Source organism: Motacilla alba, chromosome 5, assembly GCF_015832195.1.
Source record: "Motacilla alba alba isolate MOTALB_02 chromosome 5, Motacilla_alba_V1.0_pri, whole genome shotgun sequence".
NCBI classification, from domain to species: Eukaryota; Metazoa; Chordata; class Aves; order Passeriformes; family Motacillidae; genus Motacilla; species Motacilla alba.
Genome location: NC_052020.1, coordinates 1,263,538 through 1,290,236, shown reverse-complemented (window position 1 = coordinate 1,290,236; position 26,699 = coordinate 1,263,538). Strand labels below are relative to the sequence as shown.

Below are 26,699 nucleotides of genomic sequence, written 5' to 3'. Positions count from 1 at the left end.
TTTGGAAGAGATCTCAAAGAAGTAAGAAATTTGGTTTGCTTCTCTTCATGTATTAATGCAAGTTTGCTGCAAGCAAAGCAGTCATCAACAGAGTCTAGTTTCTTCTGCAAGCACATACTTTCAATACATTTTACACAATTATTTCAAGGATCTGAAATGCAAAGCTTGGGTTTTAGTCAAGCTTGTAAGGTTTCACCATGAAGATGCTTCTAAATTACTTCAAAGAGAAAATCAAAATAGAAGATTTCATGTTCCTTGAAAAAGTATTTGCATTTGAAATCCTGTATTGAAAAGATTTGAGGACAGTTTAGAAAGCTTTAAGTAAATTGGGAAGGAGATCATAATCTTTATCCAAACAATTTCAGTGTGGAAAACTTGATGTAATTTTTATTACGTTAGGTGTTGGTCTAGTAAAGCCCCACTCAGATAAGTAATAGTATATTCATTTTCATTTTTATATGAGAGGTTATTTTTAATAATAAAACATCCTATCTGCAAAGTCTTCCTGTAAGACTCACACATCATCAGCAAGTATGTAAGTCTCTAAAATTTTTTTCATGTAAATAGTCAGTGTTGGTCCTAAAATTTTATAGAATAAAACTGCCTAAATAGATGCAGTATGCCCTCTGGTGTTTTGGCCAGAACTCAGATTTAAAGGACTGGGTTGATTTGGCATGGCCTGGGTTTTGGGTAATGGGAGGGGGTCCCACAGGGGTCTTCTATGAGAAGCTGCCAGTAGCTTCCACCATGTCCGACAGAGCCAGTCTCTGATGGCTCTGAACATGCTGCTGGCTCAATTAGAGAGGTTGGTAATGCCTCTGAGATAACATATTTAAAATCAAAACAGCACAAGTGCAGTTTTTCCTAGGAGTGGCGAGGCACCTCTGGCAGGGGTCGTGTCTGGTGCAGTGATGCGCCACGGCTGCCTCCATCTCGGTGCGGCCTGCAGCGAGCCTTGCCTGCCCGCCAGCCCCTCGCCAGCCCCGCCGCAGGCAGAAGGGCAGGGGCAGCAGCAGCTTCTCCTTCCTGGTGCCCTGCATGAGGAGAGGTGTTAAACAGCACCAGTGCCGTGGCAGCTGCCTCTGCCCACGTGGTGGCCGCGGGGCCGCGTGGCCAACGGCGGAAACACGGCAAGAGACTCCCCAGTGTGGAACCTAGATGAAATCAACCTCTCAGCGCTACAGGATCCTGCAGGAATCTTTGAATTAATTGAACTTGTTTGTGGTACCTACAAGCAGCAGTTTTTCTTCTAGTCAGAGAAGAGGAGGAAGTGAGGACATGTGAGAGAAAAACAACATGGCCTCTCCAAGGTCAGTGGAAAAGAAAATGGGGCAGGAGGTGCTCCAAGCATCAGAGCCGAGATTCCTCTGCAAGCCACAGTGAGGACTGCGGTGAAACAAGCTGGCCCCCTGAAATGTACGAAGTCCACAGGGAATGCAGAGATCCCCTTGCAGCCCGTGGGAAAAGTGCTCACGCTGGAGCGGGTGGATGCCAGAGAAAGCTGTGATGCAGTGGGAGACGAAATGGAGAGAGAGTGCACCTGTTTCCAGAGATAGAGACAGAGGGCCCTTGCTCCCAGACTAGAGCAGCATATCCTTAGAAGACTGCACCCTGTGGACGAGTGACCCACATCACAGCAGTTTTGGGAAGACTGTTTGCCTGTGGAAGGGATCTAACTGCATACCAGAGAAGAGATTCTGTGAGCAAACAGAAGATCATGAATGACAAACTGACCAAAATTCCCACATCCTGTCTCCCTTCATTGCCATTGGAAAGGAGGGAGGGGCTGGAGAGAAAAAAAGTTGTTTTAAAGACTTTTACTTTTCATTATCCTCCTTTGACTCTCTTAATAATAAATTTCATTTATACCTTTAAATGTGAACATGTTTTGCCCTTAGAGTGTTTTTCTCCCAGTCCTTGTCTCAAGTCATGAGCCCTTCATTAATTTTTTCCCTTCCCTCTGCCCAGCTGTAGCAGGAGAGGGTAAGTGAGTTACTTTCCTGGGTGCCTGGCCAGTGTCAAACCACGGCAGGGACCCAGCCAGGGTCTTGCCCTCTTGTTCTGCTTTCCTCCTTTGGCCTTTGTGAGAGGTGTGGTGCTGTTTTAAACTTGAACCATGCAGATCAGTGTCACCTTAGGGGAACAATAAGAAAAGTAATTGGAGCTGATGGCTGTGTGATAGATGAAAGGATGCAATGTCCATCAGTTAGAAAACGGGGGTAATGGCGCAGTCCCATTCACTGCTCCCAGGGGGGTTGGTGTCTGAGCAGTGCAGCTCTGGTAAGTGATTTTGAAAGTTTGTTACAGAATCTGATCCTACTGGCTAAGGCAATCCTATAGAAATTGAAAAACCTCATAAAATCTTGTATTTTGTTTTGGGAGAGAGAAGAGTTCTTCCATTATGTAGTAATGGACTTCAATCTTTTGAAGATTAAACAGAGACAATTGGAATTTTTCCTGTTTTCCAATTTCCTAGAAATAGAAAATGCTTTAAACACCTGAAAATGTGACACTTGGAATCCATTTTTTGATGACAACTTACCTAAAATCTGAAACTTACCCTTGTTCTGCAAAACTGAGTACAACACGCTGAGAAATTGTGTATCATTTGCTCAGATACAATCTTCAGTAAGAATCAAATTCTGAAATAAGAAGTACTGTGCATAGGCATTTATCCTCCTCAATTAGTAGGGCTTAAAGCTGTCTGATTTTGCTGGCATCCCATGGGATTTCACTGTGTCAGGTAGTCAAGAAATCAAGTGAACATAGGTTTTAGCATTTATTGAACATACACTTCTATTCAATGGGAAGAAATTTAGGTTTGAAGAAATGTAATTTCTTTCAGTCCAAACAGACAGGCCACTCATTACAGGTATTAAATGTCATTTATTATTTAACAAAATTATTTATATTGATCTTTTAAATCTGTTTATCTCCACGTACTTCCTCCTGTAGTCAGTTGCTCTATGGAAGTAACAAATCCTCATTGGAGAGCTGTTGACCAGAGATAATTTGAACTATTTTATTTCAACTATGAATTGAACTATTTTTCATGGTTCAAGTTAAATTGTAAATAGTGACCTGACTAGTTATGATCATCATTTATATAATTTAGTAATTCAATGCAGTATAAGTGAGATGAGAAAGGTTTCAAAACTGGTGCCTGAAGTTTTAACTTCCCTTTACAGAAAGCTTATTTTGCTTTGTTTCCTGTCACCATCCCCTTGAAGAGTTTCAATCTGCCTAGCAGACAATTTGATGCTTTCAGGATAGTTTCAGTGCATGTTCTTCCTTTCTTTGTCCTTTTGAATCTTAAAAGTTTCAGGAAATATAGAAAATTATGCTTAAAACAAGCAACAATACAGTGGAAGGAAGTTCACTGGTTATAAAGCGATATTTGAGTGCCTTCCCCATACAGCAGTCCATTTTGTGTGTATTGAGAGAAAGGCATGAAAAGGAACATGTTTTGCCATCTTGCAGCTTGGGAGGTCCCAGCAGAGAGAGAGGCTGTGGACAGCTGAAGTAAGCTAAAGCTGTTCATGAACATGTAAACTCACAGCCTCAGTCTTTCCCCGAATCCACAAGAGTCACAGGAACATGCCTTCTCAAAATGCTTTTTTCCCCCTCCTTTGGCATTTAGATAGAATATCCTGATTATATATACAGAAGTAAACATTTACAAGGGAGTGCTGTAACAAGAATGTATATTTGACATTCCCTGTATAAAATTTGCTGAAAATGCAGTATATAAAGTAGTTAACAGTTGGCAGTATATGACCTCTTGGTTTTTTTATTGTTATCCTCAATTTTCAGATGTGACTTATTTGATATTGTATCACAATTATATTAATTAATAAATTATTATGTTTTATTTTTCAGGTCTGGCAAAATGTCTCAGCAGGGAAAGAGAATTTTCATGTGGCCTTGAAAAAGGAAGAAAATCAAAGCACCCAGGAGTGTGATTCTCAAGATGTAAGATTAGCTCACCTGAAGAATAAGGCCTAATCTAGATTGTATGAAAACATGAATGCTTTAGGTGACTGTCAGAGGGGCTTTCCCTATTCAGGATGGTAGACATATTTTATAAGCCCACTGTGTTCTGTATTGAAGTGCTGAGGAGCAAATGCTCTTTGTTGTCAGTCTGTGAATATATATTACCAAGGTTTCTGTTACAAACTGCTTAATACAACTGGTAGAGCTGTTGCAGGAAGAGTAGTGGTGGAAAGTGGTGTCATTTGATGTTTAACCATTTAAAAAATTTGTTTGTTGCTGGTTGAAACGTTGCGTGCGTTATAGTGAGATGCAAAACCATTGTTTACATATCATTACATTTATTTCTAATTTATTTATTCCTAATAATCAGACACAGCCTTCTCAGATGCTTTGTTTAACAAAGCAAAGCCTTTGGGGAGTTGTAAGACGTGACAGCCTAATAGTTGAACGGATGTGATATCGTTCATTGCCAGTCTAGAAAAGCTGTAAGCTGTGTTTTTCTTATGACAGCTCTGACAGAAAGCCAGTTGTGGTGCTTTTACTGAGACAATACACTCAGTCAAACAGCATGGTATGAGCCCTTAACAGAAATCTCAAATGCTTGTATTGTGGCTGTAATTGTAAAGATACAAATAGAACAGGAAAAAAAAAGAGAACAAATGAGAAAGACAAATTTTGTTGTGAGAGTCTGCTCTGACTGTTGACGATTTTCTGCTCAATAGTTCAAAAAGTATAGTGCTACTCTGACTAATTTGCAGGTGAAATTTATATATATCAAATATTTAATATATATAGAACATTTTGTTATATCTTAAGATAAAACAAAATCCTGTGGAGGTAACTGAGTAACTTGCTGTTAGTGATCATGACAGTGTGAAGAAAATCCTGGGAAAAAAAATCTTAGATAATTTAGTATACAATAGTTTTTTTTAAAAAAAATACAGGATCCATTTATTACAAAGGTGTTATAAGTTTGTTCAGTTATAAGTTACCTCCCTTCTGCCACATCCTCTACAGAACAAGGAGAAATTGCATATCTATGAGAGTGCATACTTTGCTGTTGGATATTTCTTAATATCTAAAGGGAAAGGAAACTTCAGTTGTTAATAAAATTTGAAGGAGGGGAAGAAAAACACGTAAAGTTATGAAGTTGGAGTGACCTCCATTTAGATTATGGCTAGAGGTTAGTTATTCCTTGGAAAAGTTGTGTAAGGCTTGATGAAATGTGGAATGCTCTCAGTAGAGACTGAAATAATTTAGGCCAAATGCTTGTGTCAGAAAGTTTAAACAGCTTCTTTTTACAGGAGTGAATACATTAAAAGAGAAAGAAAAAGAAAATAACTGTTAATATATTTCAAAAATCAAAAGAGTATTTAATTTCTGTGTCAAGTACTGTGATGAAAGACACCTAAAAGATTCACTTCTCCATAAAATCAAGGTTTTAGTTATTGAGATTAGCTGGTGGTTGTTTTTGTACTTCTAGCAACTAGTATTTTTAACTGTTTAGTCAGTCAGCAGATGGACACACTGTCCCTCTTAACATAGGCTAAAATGGACATAAAAAGAGTGCACGTGATGACATTGGTCAAGCAACCTTTTACTTCATCATCACCATCATCATCCTCATCATCACCATCATCATCATCATCATCATCTCACATTAATACAGAGAGAAAGAAAGACACAAGGAAGAATTCAAATTATTAGCTTTGAGAACTGAACTAAAAATCTCTCTTTCCACAGTTAGCCTTCATATATTGGCGTTAGAGATATCACCTTTAAGTTCTGAAAGAGCTGGAAGGAGTTTATTTTCCCAAAGGATCATATTACTTCAGTAAGACAAAGCTGCTGTGAACACTATCACTTGGAGAAAATTCAACACTTAGGAAGAGTTTTAATTGTGTTTTCTTCATTACTTGGCTGTGTGTAACTTTTTCTGAAGTTTTTACAGCTGCCTAACTTCCAGTGAAGGAAGATTAAGGTTGGATGGTTAAGGTTGTAAAGGAGCATTTTTAAGAAAAATTAGTGAAGAACTTAAAGCTCTGTTGCTTAGAAACCTAATATTTCAGCAATCCTTTCTCAGAACTTTACAAAGATCCTTTTATTGTGTCTCTGATAAATAAAATGTGATTTATATTTTGGAAGAAATAAGGTAGTGAAGACTAACTAGAGAAGAACATGCAGTCTTACAGACACTGAGGCAAAAAATAAAGGAAAATGGTTAGTTGCTGGTTCCAACTGGTATTTTTAAATCTGTATGGCTAAGCATCTCTATCTTAAATTTGTGAACTTTCTGCAATTTTATATTTATGGGGTTTATGGCTGTTCACAGTAATTAGTGTAGTTTTCATTAGAACAATACAAATGAAAATGTATTGACAAATGGGATACAGAGTGGCAAATTTAGAAATTAGGCACTGCTGATATTTATCTGTAATGAAATTTGACATAGGACCAGTAATAGCCAGAAGTAAGTAGAATAACCTGTGATACAGAATCTGAAATTCATCAAAAACAACAACAACAAAAAAATTTCAATATCATTGTAAAAGTTTAAATTATTTAGTTTATTTGTACGTAATTAGAGGCATCTTATCAATACTACTTTTTCTTAGCCTTATCCAGAGATGTTTTCCTGTGTCTGACTCCTGAAAGTCTCTGTAGAGCATTTTCCCCTTCATCCCTTCCTTTTTCTATCTTCCCAAAATTTTGGCTTTTACACCATAATTTGCTTCATTCCCTTTTCATGTCAAATAATTTTTATGCATGTAACATGTCATTTTAAGCCACCTATTTGGTATTGCTAAAGCATCAAAGAATTTATAAAATTATTCTTTGTTCTCTGTTGTCATATTAGTTTTTTTGCTTTGTCCTTACAGAATCTTCTCTGATAAATTGAAGTGATAGTGCTTTTATTTACTGCCTTAATTTCCTGCAGTAAACAAACACTAAATTTTCATTATCCAGTCAATGACAAAGGGCATTCAGTATTGGAGCCAAAATTGTACACATTTCTAAGCAGCTACAGCATTTTGCCTTATTTTCTTAAATTAGTTTCAGTTTCAGAGCTTTGATCACATTGCACTCCCTAATTGTTTTCCAAAGGGTGTAAAAAGAGAAAAAAATTGCCATTTTTATAACAAAACTTCAAACTAATAAAATCCTTAAAGTAAATTTGATTCTGTAAATGAGGACTAGGAAGGTCATAAGAAGTTACATCATCTGAGTTTAGCCATCCCCTTAGCACACTGTGATTTAAAACAGGAAGAGGATATGAAAAACTGCAGAGGTGTCTTCTGAAAAGGTACATGCACATTTCACATACTTTTTGTTCTGTATCTTATAAACAGTCATTAAAGCAGCTTCCAGTAGAGATCTGTAACAAATTCATGAGCAAATCTGATAAAACATGTCTCTGAGTAAACTGTGAACCTAGCCTTGTTAATGACAACTAAGATAACTAGTTTGCCAGCTGACCTAACCACACCATCCTTTTCTCCTGTATCTGGGTTATTTTCTTCAGAATTAACTCAGTACTTTCTCCCCCATCATGCTCTACAAACAACTTCCTTATTTGCTTTTTGTGAAGCCAAAAGGAGTAGCAGTGCAAAGGAACACTGAAACTCCAATGTCTGGTCACCTAAATCTGTATGATGCTCTTTAGGAGCAGCAGAATTATTTTCTAACTGCAAAAGCTGTTATAATACCACTTGTTTAAACTTGATTTCCTGTCCACTTGTGAATTGATTATTTGACCTTAAATTGTTATGATTTTTTCGACCATAAAGCCAGTTCTGATTTGCTGAGTTGATGCAGTAGAAAACACTTCTAGTTACATGGTTCAGCTGTTCACTGATAAAGTTGCATGATTTAATAGCCAATGGACATGCTGAGCTCTGACTGGTTTGTTGAAAAGTTTTGAAATAAAAATGCACCCTTCATTTATCCACCTTTGTCATTTATACATCCAGCTGTGAAGCTCTCCAGCTTTGCAGTGTTATTTAGTAGGACAATTGAATACCATAACTTCTCATATTTTGTATACATTACCAATCAAGATACAGATTTCATAACCAGAATTTCACACACATATATTTTGTTAATTTGGCTGCATCCTAAGCTGGTGAAAGCAGCACAGCAAATTATTTTTGCTTTTTTTCAGTTTCTACCATGTCAAGATCTTGTTCTGTCCTTTTGTAATGAGTGTACCTCTCATGGGAGGGAATCTGACAGACAGACAGAGAGTCACACAGATGAACATACAACACAATCCACTACTTGGCATGGGGAGAACTAACAACAATAACAAAAGTTTAATGTTTTGCTTTCTTTGTCTGTCATCTAAGGTTTTGAAAGGTATTCTAGTTCATTGGGTTTAAATTCCTCCTCTGATCTTTAGCTGAGGGACACAAAGATATTTGTGTTGTGTGTATTTGTATATCTATGTGTTTGTATATGCATGTGTATACACACATAAAAGCACATAAATACACACATGGGGGGTGTGTGTGTGTGTGTATATAAAGCATTGTTTTATCATTTGTTTTTATTTTCTCTAAAGCAAACCTGGGTTTTTTTTTTCTTCCTTTGCATATGTCTTAAGAAGTTGACCTTTAACATTATTAGTGCAATTAATAGTTTTTGCTTCCTATCTCCTATAAATTATTTTGGTGAAATAGGTTACCTGATTTTGTGTTCTATTATGTACAGTCAGAAAAAATTCTGGATATGTAAATTATCATATTTAATTAGCATTATTTCTATCCTCTTCATTACACATTTTGCAATACTACTGATTGTTTGACCTATGGTATCTTTTGTCCTCAAGCTGTGCACCTAGAAATCACCTAAATCCTCATTTTCTAATGAAGATGATTCAGCTTGAAAAATTTTTTTAAAATCTAGATTAAGAGTAAATAATTTAAATGGAAGTTTTGACAGGACCACACTTTATAAGGCTTTGAAGTATTAAAAGTCTAGTAAAAATTGCTACTCTGTCATCTGACTTTTTAGTCTTTATCTAAGACATAAACCACGTGTTTTGTTTGATTTTTTTGTCATAAAAGGAGTAGCTGCTTTATCAGTAGACTTTATTTTAATCAATACTGCCTTGATTATTCCCTATATGAACCCAGCTTTTATTTGCTCTTGTCTAGAGTGGGAAAGTATGAAAAAGAGTTTCCCACATCAAATCCATCTGCATCATCTCAGAGGCTCACTTCAGTAGCTTTAACATTACTCAACCCCCCCCCCCCCCACACCATTACAATGGAAAGAGTCTTAAAAAAACCCTGTCATATTCACTCAATTTAAATGCATCACTTATAATAGCAAAACAAGTAGAGAAATTCCAATGTGAACTCATTTTAGAATAATGACCAAGTGTTATGAATGTTGACTGTATTTCATGTTTCAACTCCTTTTCTTATGGCATCCTTAATCCTACTTTTGAAGGGACTTTATTTTAAGTACAGTAGAATTTTCAGTGTTGAGTAAATCCCTGGTTTCATATCTGGAGGTCTCCTTGGTTCAAAAATCTACTTTGTAGATTTTTTTTAGTTGCTGTGCAACTCTGTTTTCCCAGATATTAAATAGCATATTGGCAAAGAATACAACATTATTCCTTGAATAAAATGACAGCAATTAATGCAACAAGATTTTTCACCTTAAGAGTCATCTGACTTCCCCATTCAGTGACTTTATATTCCTATTCAGGGATTATTATACCTAAGAGATCTGGAGTTTAGACTCTAGAGAGAGAGTAATAGAGAAGGTCCAACTGTTATTCTGATTTTCTACTGTTTGTTGCTATTTCCTCACCCATAAAAGACACTTGTAATTAATTTTCTGTTCCCTAGGACCACTTGTAGAAGTAAACTTCACTATTGGTGATGAGATTTAAACATAAAGTAAAATAGCTGGATAAGTGTCAAGTTTCAAGTTGTTAAACTGGCTGTCACAAGACTATATTGTTGAAGAGTATCACAGGGATGATGGGACTCTGGGATAAGCTTAGCTATGAAAACTTTGTTCTATTTCATCAAGTAGGCTTAAAAGAAGACCTGGTGGTTTTTTGTTGGGTTTTTGTTTTTGGTTTTTTGGTGGTTTTTGTTGTTGTTGGTGGTGGTGGTGGTGGTTTTTTTTTTTTTTTTTTTGGAAAAAATATGAAGTAGTTATGTCTGACATTTCTATTGACAGGTTGCCAAGACATGTTCGGGGAATCGTAATGATTCAACATCTCGTTTGAAAGCAGCAGAAACAGGGACAAGCTTTCAGGTATTCTCTTTCAGAGTAATTGTTTGGGTTTTACTAAAAGGTCTTGTGAAATGCAGTTATTTGAAGTATACTTACACATTCTTCCCCAAGTTCTGTCTCAAAAGAGAAGAGTACTTAGTTCAGACTTCGACTGCATCTGATTGCAGTTCATCTGTTCAAAATGTTTTCTGGCTGGTAACAATTTGCAAACTAGTAAATATTTCAAGAGCTAGTAGTCAAATGAATTAGCAGTCAAATTACTTAATTTGATAGTGTGATGTCTATAGCCCTGGAAGCAGGAGTAGGGAGAGATTTCCAAAATAATTAAATATTAAATACATATATAATTGGGTTTTTTATATATATATATATATGCAGCAGTTATGAAGCTGTATGCAGCATCAGACTTGTATGGTTTTGCACTGTGAAGGTTGTTAATTATGCTTTCTCTAATAGAGATCAGGACCCTTTTCTAGGGACAATTCCATTGCCATGGAATTTTAACATACTTTTTTTTTATTTCTGCTTATGTATATATGTATTCTATACACCATGTTTTTACCTCTACAGAAGTTTCACAGCCCTCCATGGACTGCACCTGAAGATAAAAAATCACCTGAAAAAAAGGAGAAAAAATACGAAGAATCAGTTAGTACACCAGAAAAAAAACTCTAAATGCTACTAATCTACATTGAAAAATGCCAATCACTTCCATACTCATGTTCTGTTAGCACAAAGGCATGAAATGTCCCAGGTTTCTAAAGCATGGATTTTTCACAATTTTATGAATGTCTGTAAATTAGTCTAGAACAGACCAATTAGTACCTTACAGCAATAATCCAAAATGGATGTTTGAAGAAATGCTTTGTAATGCAGTCCAGTTTCTGAATTCTTGTCCTACCTTATCAGTAATTGTATACTATAAATTACCTTCTTTGTAAACAACAGTCATTCTCAAGTATATTTCTCAGTCTGTTTTATTTCATGTAATTTTGTGGCACATTAGGTTCTAATATAAAGGGGCAGTAAGTGTGTGTAGGGGGGAAGATAACTGTGTAACCACATTTGAAGTACAATCCTTAAGTGCAACTGTAAAAAGAGAACTGTGTGCATGGGGGTCCATGTATACTTACCTTTTAGTAATTCCATCTCCAATCTACTTACTTACACAATAAAATATGTTTATTTTGTTCTTTTTTTCCTCACTGCTATCTTAACTAGTCCATTTCTGAGCACTGAAAAGCTGACAGAATTGGAGTTGAAGGGATGGAGATAGAGAGGATCATTGCTTTGGGGCTTCAAGCAAAAGGATTTTTGCAGGTAGTACTGAGTTACAGTTTCATAGCTTGGATGGCAGCCATGGGAAGTCAGTTTCATCCCCTATATTTGTGCTGATCTCAACAGGATAAAATATACTTTAAAGGGTAAAGCCCTCTTTTGTCCACTACAGCTGGCCTTTGATCACTCCATCAGGGAGGATTGATTGGAGTAAGCTCTGTCGCTCATGGATTCTTTCAGTTCCTCCTTAGTCACATACTCTACGGCAAGAAAGCAGAAAGAAAGGGAGGAGAAGAGAGAATGTTCTGCTTGTTTGAGTGTATGCCATTATTGGTCAAATTTAAGAATTCATATGCCATATCTTTTTGAGATGCAAATCTTTCAAGAACAGTTGAAATAGTAAACTGCCTGATGCGATGCTATGCTATCCCTAGCAAGAAGTGTTTTAAGCATTTGTAACTTGTAAACTTCCACCTTTGTCTTAATGCGCATCTCAGCACATTTTTTACTAGATTTAAAGTAGTTATAATAATTTACTTTTTCTTGCTTTGTATCAGTTTAAAAGCAAATAGAGTAATCTTTTATTTGACTTAGTGGTGCTCTGTCTTCAGTTTTAACATTTAAGATTTTACCTCTCCTTCAACAGTCTCCTTCAATACCTGCCTTTTCCTTGCTGGTATGAATAATCTTTGACACTTTGTATATGCTCCTGTACTCGAAGGTAGATAGTTGCAATTTCTCTGCCGTGAGAAAATACAGTTTTAGAAAGAAGAAAAAACCCCATGGCTGAGCAAATGATGACCAAGTACAGCTTAAGACTATCCATGTTAAGAGTCAAAAGAAGTGAAATCGTGGCCACAAAATTAATCAGAAAAGAGATGTGGCTTTTTGCATCTGATCCTAAATCTTGCTGTAGACAGTCTGCTGTCTTTCAAAATAGTCAGTGAGCAAGAGTCTTGTGATCTTCTCATATCTACAGCTGGCATTAATTTCTAGTGATGCCAAAAGCAACGTTTCTTTGCAGATGACACACCTTAACTGAAAAGGTTGCTGGAACTCTGTTTCAGTCATCTGTCGGGAAAGGATCTCCACTGCACAGTGGTTGAAGCCCTCCAGCAGGACAAAAGTCTGTGAGCACAATGCTTCCTGTAGCTTTAGAAAGAAGCCTTTGTAAATAGGATCCCCTTCATCAGGCAGCCTGTAGTAGATACCAACCACAAGGTTCCTTTGCTGCCTTGGGCACTGATTCTTACCTACAGGCTTTTGACTTGCTCATGGCTGTTACTCAAAGACAGCTCCTCACATGGAATCCACTTTTTGATGTAGAGGTCAGTCCCTCCACCTCTCCTTCCTCCCCTGTATCTTCTGAACAGGCTGTAGTTATCAGTAGTGACACTCCAGCCATGGGATTCATCCCACCAAGTTCCAGTAATGCAACAAGGTCATAACTTTCTTGCAGCACAGTGGCTTCCATCTCCTCCTATTTGTTGCCCATGCTGCAGATGTTGATTTGAAGGCACCTCAGCCTGCCTGTCAGCCATGTCACCTTCCTAGAGGAACACCCCTTTTCTTCCTTTGACCTAATTTTCTGGTGTCTTCCCTGTCAACTTTTGTTGCCTTTCCTTTCCTGACAAAGCCAACCCTAGACTTGCCTTGGCCTCTCACCCCTCCCTTGCACTCCATTGCCTTGCATGCCCATCTCCTGCCTTGACTTGCTTACAGCTTTTGTCCCTGGCCTTGCTCAGATTTGTCTACCCTTCCTTTGCCTTGCCTTTCCCATCTGAACCTTGCATTTCCTTACTTACACCTCCATGTCCTTCCCTTGCCCTTCCTACCACTCCATTGTCTAGCTTTGCCCCAGTCAGTCACACTTCACCCTGACTTTCCTACCTCTTTTTTCCTGTCTTTGCCTTACCTTGCTTTCTTCTCCCATGACTCTCATTGCCTTGCCCATCCTTACCTTGCTCTGTTTTGCTTTTCTCTGACTGGTAGGCTGTACCTTGCACCAGGAACACTGAAGAGAAGTGCTTTCCTTGCAAAGAGTAGAACTGATGTTCTCTGGCAAGAGCTCACTACCAACATTTAGATACTGTTAGTAATAAAGATCACACAAGTAGACAGACCCCACATGAAAGGTGGTAGGACAGAAAGTCCTCCTGATATCAGCTCCCTGGGCAGCCTATAACCTCCACCTGAAGCACTGGCATTACATGCTTTCCTTCCCATGGAAGAGAACTTCCTGAATTTTTCAAAGGCCTGCCAAAAATTAGGTTTTGGCTTACAACAATGCATATATTCAACAATTGCTCTCACACAAGAGAGGGAGGGACAGAAGTAACTTGTTGGCATTTACTTCCTGCAGGCAACTTATAACCTACAATTTAGACACTAAGACTCCATGCTTTCCTTCCCAGGAAAAATGCCTTTCCGACACTTCCCCAGGCAAGCCGCAAAATGAGGATACAACCTCCAAGAATTAATACATCCAAGGATTGCTCCCACACAACAGGGAACAGAAGAAAAGTGATTGATGGCATTTACCTCCCATGGACAGCTTATTAACTCACCCAAAACACAGAGGATACGTGCTTTCCTTCCCAAGGAAAAGCTCTTTCAACAGGCTAGCAATGATGTGATGATAAAGACTGGGAAGTATTGCTCCTGCACAAGAGAGGGCAGGACAGAAGTGATTCTTCAGCATTTACCTGCCTCAACATCCTGTAACATGCACCTAAAACACTGCAGTGACATCCTTTCTTTCCCCTGCAAAAGCATTTTTTTACACTCGCAACAGGCCAGCACCAAAACAAGGATACCACCTCCAATAATGAATATGTCCAAAGATTTTTCTCACACAAAAGTGGGCAGAACAGAAATGGCTTGCTGGCACTTACTGCCCACTGGAAGGCTACAACCTACTCTGAGGCTGTATGCTTTTCTTCCCATTGAAGCGACACACCAACATTTAGATACTGCAATCAAGAATGAGCATGTCTGAGCACAGTCCTAACACAAAAATGGTAGGACAAAAATGTCTTGCTGATCTTTACCTCCCAGGGCAGGTAAAGATGTCATCTTTACAATCTGTACATGAACCACTGTGGCTACATGCTTTCATTCCCATGGAAAAGCACTTGTGCACATACAAAAGTGTATGCTGCTGCATATATCTGGGGAGGAAATTGCACACCACCATAAGGTGGGTGCACTTTACGTGTTGCAAGGGGAAGGCATGTGCCACTTCATGTTCGAATACCTGTTTGAAAATAAAAGAGTAATGTCAGTGCAATCTTTCTGTCCTGGAACATTTTGTTTGAGAGTAGTGGCAAGACTTTTTCCACGTTGGATCTGCACATTTTGTGGTTTAAAAATCCCACGATACATTTACTTCTTTGGCAAGTGCACACCGCCATCTAGCGGAGCTGTTGTACTGCGCTGTCCTGGTCTAGGGCACGTTTTGGAGGAATCCTCTCAATTGGGGTCTCTCTAGAAAGCAAATCCAAGTGGCCCCTCCCCGGGCTGGTTCTGGAAAAGATTTCCTTGGAGAAAAGTGGAAGAATCCTGTTTAACAGACAAAGCATTCACCAACACAATAACTGAACAATATTAAACAATAAAACCTCTTGCAGGTCCTAGGAGATGACAAACTCCCCCTCGTGGGCTGTAGCTCGGCTCACTCAATCTGTGATTAGTCACTCCAGGACAGCAGCATTGGGAAGGTAAAAGCCAACAAGTCCTGGTACCCTTAGTTTGGGATCAGTAAATGGGGTGGTTCTTTTTCAGATCCTGCTTTGGAGAGAGAGAAAAAATGTGGAGGTATATAAACCTGAGAAGAAAGTGCCCTGTTTTGTGAGCACATTATGGACTGTGAAAAGAAGGCGATGCCTGCAAATGTCATTTTGTGCCAGGATCTTGTTTTGGGGAGTGCTTGCTGGATGGTTTAAATTTTAAATATCATTTCTACAAGGTAGTATGTGCTGCTGAGAAGAAAAGCACATAACACTAATGTGTGTGGTGCAGTTCAGGGGGAGTGAGGGAAAGGTGAAGCCAGCAACAGCTTTCTCCTCTTGCCCATTTTGTGTACAAGGTTTTTGTGTGATATTTTCAATTTTGTAGCTAGCGTCTTCAAAAGTGAAATAAGTTGGTATTGCATACAACTGGAGAGGAATTCATATTGCCCCTTGATTATTGTGCAAATTAAGCATTTCAAATGGACAGTGAAGAGCTTATGCAAATTCCATCTCAGTTCAGTAACTGCTGCTACCATTAAAAAAGTCCTAGAACGAAAAAGAGTGCTGGGCATCACTTTTCCCCTACAGTCTTAAACTGCACAACACACATTTTTGTTATGCTTTTTACTTTCAGCTGTATTCACTCTTATATTCTTTCTCTCTCTCTGAGCCCAGCCCTATAATTTTAATCTGGCCACAAGGAGTGACAGGGACGAAACAGTTTTTGGATTTAACATACACATCAGAGAATACCAACAACAGCACGCCACCGGGGCTTTGAGCTTTCCTGTCCTACCATATGTACTACCACATTCTTTCTAACATTCAGGTTTTAGAACTAATGGCTCTGGCAGCTTTCCTGTAAACTGCACTACACACATACCGGAGCTGGTTTTTTGTTTCCAGCTCTATATACCTTTACATTTTTTCACTTTTTTGCAGAGTCCAGCTACAAAATCAAAAATGTCTTGCAAAAATCTTGGTCACAAAAAGAGACCAGAAAAATTTTGCTGGCTCCTCTTTTAACTTGCATCCTCTGAATTTTAAGCCACACCATGGAGCTATGCAGTTTCCCATTAGACTGCATGTACTGTTGTACAGCTCAACTTCAAAACTTAACAGGTTTAGTAAATTGGTATCATACTAAATGTCCTAGAACAAAAAGCCAGAGTTTTTCACTTTCTTCTTACAGCTTATAAACTGCTCCACACAGTTCTGTGTGTTTTCTTCCTCAGTCCTACATAAAACTGTACATTTCAGTCTTGCAAAGACTAGTTACAAAATTAAAGCCAAAAAAATTTAGCAGCTAGTCTCATAGAGCAAGGTCCAGAAGAAAGAGCGAGTGCTGGATTGAACCTTTATTTTCTTTTTCAACCTATAAACTGCACTGGCATCAGTAAGACTATTCTCTTTCCTTCCCAGATATATGCAGGATCTCGTTCTTTCAGTCTTGAAAACCGAGAGAAACAGAATCCAAAACCACACCCCTCCACTTACTGCTCCCAAAGAAAGGTGCTAGGAGAAAAAGATCTTGGCTTTTACCCTGCCTCTGTCACTGTTTAACAGTTCCCCTAGATGGTGATGTTTATTTGCAAAACAGTAAATGGACAATGGCTATCTAAGCAACTCAAAATACAGATCCAAAGCTGAAAACGTCACTTCTCAAACACAGCATGTCAGGACAGAAAGATGCTTGGTTTCAATATCTGGATTCAACAAACAAAATTTATAGCTGAGTTCACCTACTGAACACAATCCAGGGCTTGCTTCCACAAAAAAGTTGCCAGGTTAGAAAGCGTTTAGCATGCCTTTACCCACAGTTGACAGCCAGAAGAGAACCAGAAACACTAGAGCTAGATGCTTTCCCTCCTACGGAAAAGAACTTTCAAACATCTTCAAGAGCACACCCTCAAAATTTATATAATATATCCAGTAATTAATATGTCTAAGGATTGCTCCAACACAAAATTTTCAGGACAGAAAAAACTTGATGGCCTTTGCCTTCTATGGGCAGCTGCAGTAGATCAGTTGTTTCCCTTCCTAAAGAAAGGGACACCCAGTTTCGATATTTGGTGTACAGCTAACATTGAATATTTCAACTGAATTGCTCCCACATAAAAGGTCCCTGGACATAATGATCTTGCTGGCCTTTACTTCCCATGAGAGTATTTTATCATCTATACCTGTGTTGAGGAATACATGGAGAAACACAACAGGAGCCATGTACTATCCTACATTTGGATAGCAAAGGGCATGAAAACCAGTGGTGCCACCTGTGTGGATGGACATTGAAGGTCTCAGAGGAAAGAGTGGAATTTGTGCATGGGTGGACTATGAAGGTTTAAAAACCAAGCGGTTCCTCTGCTTGGGGTCCCTGGTCAGAGGCACCCAGCTCAAGCTGTTTCTCTGTGTCTCTGGCATGACTAAGTTGCTTAACAGAACAGTTGGATACAATATTATGGAAAATCTAGTATTGAACAGGTAAGGAGACCTAGTCTGTCTGTGTGAGAGTGGGGGTGTGTAGGGAGTCAACCAAGACACCCACAAGGCTCATTGGCATTGCCCACAACAAAGAGGCTTCAGTCCCACCAGTTAAAGTATCTGGTAGTGGGAGTGTGAACTGCAAGAACACTTCCTGAATGGTCTGAAAGGGAAGTTTCCCTAATGCAGAAAATGTGAGAAAGCACTCAAATTCTTAGGATACTAGCCCACCTGTGCTCTTTCAAAAGTATTTCAATCATAGCTACATTTGATAGCTCTTATACGAATATAAATCCACAAGTTTGTATTTGGAAGAGACCAGAGGAAAGCCTGAGTGGCTCAAAACAAGGTGGGAAAGCAGCAGAGGAAAAGGGTGAGCTCTGCATGGGTGGGACATGCTCACCTCCTTCTCCCAGCCCTGCCCTGGCTCTTTGAGCTTTCTCACACTTGGATGCATAGCGATTGTTCATTTGAGAAGTCAGCAGCAGGTGAGCACTCTAACAGGTGTGGCTGAACACATGGGACCTTCACAAGCCCCAAAATGTTGCCAGGAATGTGTAATGCACCAGATGCAAGATTGTGGAGCCAAAATTGACATTGACCTGCCTGGGAGAGGGCCCCAGGGGTCTGAAACTGATAAAGAGCAGTAAAGTGTGTGTCCTGTAGCACACTCTCCAGCCTTAGATTTAAAGCTGGATCTCTCTCTCTCGCCCCCTCCCTCGCCTTTACATTCTTCTTTTTGAAATTTATTTTAAGCCTGGTGGAAAAAAAATTCAAACCATCAAAGATTCAAAACCTTGCCAAGTGTCTGATTCTATCTGGATGTTCCAAAGTTGCCAAGTGCCTTATCCTGTCTGTTTGTTCTAAAGTCTGCAAGTAAAAGTTCTTTATACCAAAACCATAGAACTTAGTTTTTTTCTCCCTCACACCACCTCCACTATATCCAACTAACCTTCTCCTAACTCCTCTGAACAAGACTAGCTATTTCCCTTACTAGAAGTCTTCCTGGAGGGAATTTCAGCAAGATTAAAATCTTGTTGAAATTAAGTCAGGATTTAAAATATTGAAACAATTAAAGATTACCTTGAACTCTTTTTTACCTATGTGTCTGTCTCCTAAAGTTTTCATGGGGCAGGATTTCTCCCAGACCAAAGTTGGGAACACAACCAAGAACTCAGGCTGTCCTTGGAGTGCCAAATGCCTCCTCCTCCTGACATCATCACACTGGGGGGGGGTGAGCTTTGTTTGACAGGGAAAAGAGCCAGAGTTCGTTTCCATGGGCATGTAGCCCCCAGTGGGCTGCCGCCTCCTGAAATTCCAAATGGTGTAGGATTCCTCCCAGACCCAACCTGCCACCACCTACAACTCGAGCAGCCCTGGGAGTGCCAATCGCCTCCTGCAAACTGACATCAGGATGAGTTTTGCCTGAGGTGATGAGTTTTATTTCCCATGGAAAAGGGCTGGCATTCATGCCCAGGAGACTGCGCCCTGCCCAGGGGCCTGTGGCCCCAAATGGCCTTGTACCTCCTAAAATTCCGAACCGCACAAGATTTCTTTCAGACCAAAGCTGCTGCCACTAAGAATACTCCAAGGCTGTCCTTGGAGTGCCAAGGCCTCCTCCGAAATGACATCAAAATGCTGGGGGGGTAAGGTTTGTTGGACAGGGAAAAGAGCTGGCGTTCATGTCCAGGAGCATGTGGCCCAGAGTGGGCTGTCACCTCCTGAAATTCCCAATGGCGCAGGATTTCTCCCAGACCCAACCTGCTGCCATGTACAACTCGGGCAGGGCTGGGAGTGCCAAATGCCTCCTGCAAATTGTTAAAGAAACTGGGGGGGTGAGTCTTGTTTCCCATGGAAAAGGGCCAGCGTTCTGTCCAGGGACTTGCACCCTATCCAGGGGCCTGTGACCCTGAGTGGCCTTCTGCCTCCTAAAATTCTGAATGGTGCAGGATATCTCCCAGACCAAAGCTGCCACAACCAAGAACTCAGGCTGTCCTTGGAGTCCCAAACACCTCCTCTGAACTGACATCAACTCACTCGGGGGATGAGATTGGTTTGACAAGGAAAAGGGACAGTGTTTGTGTCCAGGGGTGTGTAGCCTTACATGGCCTGCTGCCTCCTAAAATTCGGAATGGCGCAGGATGTATCCCAGACCCAACCTGCCACCACCTACAACTCGGGCAGCCCTGGGAGTGCCAAACGCCTCCTGCAAACTGACATCAGGACATCACATTTCCCTTAGCAAGAGCTCCATGGAGAGTTTGGACTGTGCAGAACAAAAAAGATATGAGTGTACCCAAAGCTGAGGAGAAACTGCGCAGAGCACACGGTGGTTGTGAGTAGTATACACACTGGAAAATGTGAGTAGTATACACACTGGAAAAGCTGAATGCCATTGCCATGCTTCAGTTCTGTCTGGATCACATAAGGCAAAGAATGAAGCGGCAGAACACCGGGCTTGTTTGAGCAGTGTACCAAATTGCAAAAGTCCAGCTACAGCTCGTTCACAATCAAGCCAGCTGAGAATGCTCTTGTTGCTTCAAAAAGTAACACGCAGCTGTTGATACATGGGGATAAGCTCCTTCTTCCACCCTCAGCGTTACTGAGTTCTACAGAACAGAAAGCATTCCTAAAGTACGCATTCTCCAAACAGCTCTGAAACAGCACACTGCCTCTCTGTGCCTTCCTTCTCAGAGAGGTGTTCCATCTACATTTTCCAGTCTCGCAGCTCAGTTGCCAACTTTTGGCAGCTGCTTTCCTAGCAAAAGGTTCTAGAATTAAAAACCAGGGCAGGGAACAATTTTCAGCTTTTCCCATGTAAGTCAATCAAACTCACCCCAGCACTGTGTCCTTTCCTTCTCCACTGCATCTACAATTGTGTTTGCTGCATGTCAGAGCCCAAAGGCAAGTGCAATTATTTCCAGAGAGGGCTGGAAGAGGAATAGGTAGCAGCAGCACAAGTAGCTCTTCCTTACCACTTGCCACTGAGCATTTGGCTGGAAGGGCAGAGGCAGCCAGGCTTTTCTCACAGCCACCACGTTGCACACAGCAGCCTGCTGCCATGCAGATTCGTTCTTCACACTTTGTATCCTGCTGCTCTTTCATTCTCCTGGAGGCCAATCATCATCTACTTCTCACACAGAGCATTGTGCTGGCAGCCAAGCGCCCCTAGGTTTTGCTTCTGCCAAAACACCTCTGGCTCATGCATTTTCCCTCTAAGGGCTACCTAGCACTGTATTCAGCCTCCCTTTTTGTCTGAATCTACACGGAAAGCTTCTCAGCTAGATCTTGAGCAGAAAGCTGTGCCAGGACAAAAACCAGTCACCTTCTCACTGCCCAAATTCTGGTGCTGTGTTGAATGCTTCATATATAGAACGACTCATCCAGCATGTGCTTCTCTCCTGCCACATTTCGCTGAGTGAAAGGTCCAAGGAGAGCTCAGACTCTGCGGGGCAGAAAACACACAAGTGTACCTAAAGCCGAGGAAAAACCGTGCACAAAACACAGTAGTTCTGTAGAGTAGACACACTGAAAAGTGGCAAAGCTGAATGTTGTAGCTTGTCCCGGCTAGGTGGTAACAGGCAGCCACAGCCCCCTCTCTCCTCTGCTGATCCCCAGCTGCCCGGGAAGACATGGCACAAAAACAGAAGCAGCAGTCATGGACCCTGGGGTACTTTTATTTGATGTTACCATTCCCCTTTTTGCTTCTCCAGGACCCTGAACTCGGGGCAGACAATAGCTTATATACCGGGGGAGGGTCGCAGGCGAGGATACAGAATTCAACTAATCAGGAGAACTAGAGATAACATACAAGGTGGGCATTCAAATCTTCACCAATGAACAATCCCAAGGGAAAAGAACAGTTTCAGTGAACTAATGAAGTTTAGAGAAATACTAAACTGACAGAGAAGTTTCTTGAGAAAGAAGGCAGTTTTTAGGAAGGGAATGGCATTTCCTGCCAGGAGGAGTAAAGGAAGTTCTGGGAAAAGGGCAGAGACCAAAGGGCAGCACAAGGAGATTACAAATCAAACAATAATCATATTAATAAAACAAAACACATCACAACAGAATGCCATGGATGGGCTTCAATGCTGTCCAGATCACATAAGGTGAAGAATGAAACATTAGTGAGTGGTGCCATTCCTTTTGGATCCTGACTGTGCAAAACTGAAAGCTTAGGACAGTGCCTAGACCTGAGAAGGAAAGTGCCCATAGCAGGTGTGTGCTCATAGTTTAATGGGTGCAGTTGAAACTGTAGGCAGCAAGAATCTTTCTCAGCTGGCACTTTGGTGAGCTCTGTTTTTGCCTGATGTCTTCAAGTCTGTTAGCAGACTCAGGGTGGAAAGCTTTGTTAAGGCAAAGGAATTTGGTTTTCCTTTGCATGTGGTGTAAAGAAGAGTATGCAGTTAGAAGAGGAAGATCAAAGAAATCTTTTTTTGCTGCGCAGTAGATTTGAGAGCTGAGACGTTTGCAACTGGGCTCTGCACTCGGTGTGTATCCGAGCTGGGCTGGCTACATTTCCCTTATTTCAGAGTCGACAGCACCATCGTGTGTTTCTTTTTGATGAGCGCTGACAGTGCCCAGGAAAAAGGCATGCACTTTCCTGGCCCTGACCCATTTGTGTTGGGGCTGTGCAGGGAAGAGCTCCGCTGTGGACCCTGGCTCTTGGGCACTGACAGAATGGGCTCTTGCAGGTAGCAGAGAAGGAAGAGGAATCATTTCATTGTTGGCTGAGCAGTTTATAAGCTGGAAAAAAAAGGTAATTGCAGCACGGCTTCTTCCTTTTAGAACGTTTTCTGTGTGATCAGCTGCTCAACATGGAACTTGCAGGCACCAAACTGCATCCACCTCCCTAGAGATATGCACTTTCTCTCAAGCTCTATGTGTCATCCTGCCATCTCAGTCTCACAGATCCCAAACCCCTTCAAAACATCCAGCAGCTGGTTGCAAAAAAAAAAAAAATTTGTCCTACAACAGTGAAAAGCCAGTGCTGGCTGGCATAGTCCCTTTGCAGTTTGTAAAGCAAGACAAAACACACTAGTGATTCACACTTTCTTTCTCAACTGTATATATCAGCACATTTTCTCAAAGTTGCAGAGTCCATCATTAGAGTGAAACATTTCCAGCTGCAGTTCAGACACTAAGAGATGTGCCAGGACAGAAAGCATTTGTTGCCTTGCCCGCTTCCCTGTGAAACCCGATATCCACAGCTCAATCACTTTCACATAACCTTCCGTGTTGCTGAGTCCAGGCAGCAGGAGATCACACAGACATGCAAGGACAGAAGAGGTTTTTAAGGTACCCCCTTGTCTTAGCTGCATTTGAGTTGAGCACAATGCACTGCGGCTCTGTATCTTCTTTTCCAGCTAGACCTGCCATCCCTTTTTTCACTCTCACATCTTCATTGCAAACGTCCAGCACTGCGCCTATACAGAAAGGCTAGAGAAGCAAAAGCCAGTGCAGAGCTGCACCTTCCCCTTGCCTTTTATAAGGCGCATCAAACTCACTTGTGCCTTCTGTCTGTGCCTTTTCCGCTGCATCTACCCTTGAGTTGTTTGGATCTCAGAGCCTGAGTGTTAGTGCAGCTCTTCCCACAGAGGGCTGGAAGAAGAATAGGAAGCAGCATTAATAGCTCTCATTGAACTGCCTCCTTACTTCTGCCACCATGAATTCTGCTGGCAGGCCAGTGGCAGCCACGCTGGTCTTGCAGCCAGTACGCTGACCACAGCAGCCAGGTGCTCTGCCACTTCGTTCTTGGCCTTTTGAGTCCTGTCAGGCTTTCATTCTCCCAGAGGCAAATCGTTGCCTTCTTCAGGAAGACCACTGTGCCAGCTGTGGAGCGCTCCTGAGCACTGCTACTGCTGAAACACGCCTGGGCTGTGCACTTTCCTTCCAAACACTACATGCCATAGCATTCTGCCTTTCTTGTTGTCTGAATTGAAACGGAAAGTCTCTCAGCTATACCTCGCTTCAAGAACTGAGCCAAGAGATCAAGCTTGCCCGGAGCTTGCCTCTGAGACTTGTATTTGCACCACATTCAAGGGACACATTCCTCTTTCTTTTACACCAAATCACTGCGCTCTTTGCAAGGCTCTTCCCAGCCTGAAGCAGCACTGTGCAAATTACAGCCTCGCAAGGACTAAAGCCCTGGAGAGATGTCTCGCACAGCAAAATGTGCCAGGATCAAATCATGTCCTTCACGTTCCTTCCTCATCGATCCCTCTGTGTTGTTGTGTTGAATGTCTCAGACATAGTGTGGCTATGTACTTTGCTTCTGTCACATTTCACTGTGTGAGGGTACCTACACAGTTTGGACTCTGCGAAAACAAAAAGGGATATGAGTGCACATAAAAGGCGAGGAAAAACCCTGCAGAAAACTTAGTAGTTTCATATCGTAGACACACTGAAAAGAGGCAAAGCTTAACGCCATCACTAGGCTTCAGTTCTGTCTGGATCACATAAGGCAAAGAATGAATCAGCAGAGCATCGGGCTTGTTTGAGCAGCCTACCAAATCGTAAAAGTCCAGCAAAATTCCAGCCACAGCTCGTCCACAATCAGAGTCAGCTGAGAATGCTCTTGCTGCTTCAAAAAGTAATGTGCAGCTGTTGAAACATGGGGATAAGCTTCTTCTTCCACCCACAGCGTTACTGAGTTCTACAGAACAGAAAGCATTCCCAAAGCACACGTTCTCCAAACAGCTCTGAAACAGCACACTGCCTCTCTGTACCTTCCTTCTGGCAAATACTCCTACAACAACTGCCTAATGCAGGACAAGAAAGGATGCTTGCCAGAATATGCTCTTTGCATCCTAGAAGTTGAATTTCCTGCCATTTAAGACAGCTGCAGACTGGTAGGAGAACTGTTGAAATACATTTTCAGGTGGGAATGGCTTTATTAGTTTATGAATTGGCTGTGTAGTTTTATATGTCTATGTTTTGGATTTTCAAGATCTTTCTGCTCTCTGCACTACTTTCTCATGAGAATTCCCCTAATCATAAATTCCTTTTCCTTTGTTTAGAGCAATGATAAGTATTTCTGTAAAACTAGATAAGATGTATAGATTTTTCTGAATCCAGATTTCATATGGTGCTCTAGTTTTCATGCAATTTTTCTTTGCTAGAACAATTAAGCAAGTAGATTAAAACAGACTTTCTGGACTTCTTTATAGGAAAAGCCTGAGAAGAGTAGGAAGTTGGAATTTTGAGGATACCTTGTGTTTTCTTCTCTACCACTTTCACGATATTGGTGATAATTTTTCTTTTTTTAATTCTGTACCACAAATTTCTATGTTAATTTTAAGATGTGTAAGCACTGAACCCTGTGGCTGTCAGGTGTTTTGTTAAAGCATGGAAATAATCTCATTTTCCAAAGTGAAATTGGCAATAACCTTGTGTCCTCTTTCCACAGAGACTGGGTGTGGCTGTCATTGCATTAATCAAAGGGATGGGAACACAATCAGACTAAGAACGATTTATTGCTTAGAAAACGTCATGAGATTTATAAGACAGCAAGCAGTCTAAGATGGTCACAAGTTCTTTGTTTCAAGACAGTATATAACTTTCAAATCCAATGGACAGTCACCACAGTCACCAAAGAGTTTTGCTCTCTAACCTATCACCTTTACCTCTCTCTACTGCAATGTGGATAATATTGCCCAATAAGGTCTGATTACATGTATACATATATGTCTCTATTATAACATCTAAACTCTTAGCTTATTCTATTACAATCACATGACTACATTACTACACCATAAAACCCTTCATCATCTTATCTAATACAGTTTCTTACTTAAGGCATATTCTTATAACTATAGAAACATAAGTTTATGATTTCTCTGTTCAATGTTTGTGTACCTTGCTTTCCCATCAATCTAGACTTCTTCCAAGGCTGCAGATCAAACCCTCTTGAGTCTGTAAAGATTGCTATCTTTCTGATTCCCACAAATGGGGACTCATCTGTAGCTGTGTAAAAGCTCTGTGGTGCTGTAATGGCCAACTAGCAATGGCATCTGTGGTGAAGGGCTAGTTTCCATAAAATCTACCACAATCAGCACTGTGGTCAGGCGGTCTGGTGATGCCTCAGGTTTTAGCTCTTATATATTTCAGATCCTGTGCTGCTTTAGTGTGTAGTTCTGAGCTTCATTTTAGGGGATAGTAAGCTCTCTTCACAGAGTAGGTAGACAAAACAATTCCTTCTTTAGCTGGGGACCAAGGACAAATGATCTGAATTGCAGGCCCAAGAACATAAATAATGGTGGGCTGAAGAGAGAGAAACAAGAAGAATGGGATTTCATAAGCTAAAGCTGTAATTGGACAATTAACTCCAATATGCTAACGGACCAGAACTTATAAAGTGTGACCATTTTGGGTTCTTCTTGGGTGTAGCCCTGGCTGGGCTGTTGTACTGCCCAAGGTCTATCCATTGAGGCCTTCTAATAAATCCTTACTTTATTTTTTAACTCCCTCTAGTCTCTGTTCTAGGTCTAGATCCTTCACAAGGCATCAATTTCTGGCGACCCAGATGGGACAGAAGGCATCTGGAAAGCCCCCTGGACCAGAGCCAGAGGAACACCCAGCTCTTGCCACCCCACTCCTGCCAGCACTCCTGCATGGCAGGCGAGAATTCTGTCACTGAGCCACCAATGCATCACAAGGCACCACTGGAAAATCCCCTTCCTGTTGCTTCTGCCAGTAAAGTGGGTCAAGGGGGTGACAGAAGGAAGAATCCTCCATATTTGCAGGATGTAAAGGTCTTGGCATGAGGTTGTTTCTGGTATTCATCAGGGAAACATCAAATAGCACATGGTTCAGCACTTGGAGTAGGGAGCGCAGGATGCTGGGTTATGATGCTGGGATTTAGATGACCTTCTGCCACGTGGGAAGAAAAACTCTTGGGAGATGCTTGATGCTCTTGAAATATATTTTGAACAACGTTTGAGCCAACTGAAAGTCCTGTCC

General features: G+C 40.9%; 1 protein-coding gene across 1 annotated transcript in view; it reads left to right on the top strand.

Moving 5' to 3' along the window:
• The window catches only part of LUZP2 (leucine zipper protein 2), a 155,915-nt gene extending 144,462 nt beyond the window's left edge, over positions 1–11,453 (top strand). Inside the window, exons 10-12 of the mRNA XM_038137851.1 lie at positions 3,880–3,972; positions 10,192–10,269; positions 10,819–11,453. Of these exons, the coding sequence (XP_037993779.1) occupies positions 3,880–3,972; positions 10,192–10,269; positions 10,819–10,923 (276 nt within the window). The 3' untranslated portion in view covers positions 10,924–11,453. The remainder of the gene's footprint in view (positions 1–3,879; positions 3,973–10,191; positions 10,270–10,818) is intronic.
• The last annotated feature ends 15,246 nt before the right edge of the window (positions 11,454–26,699 follow it).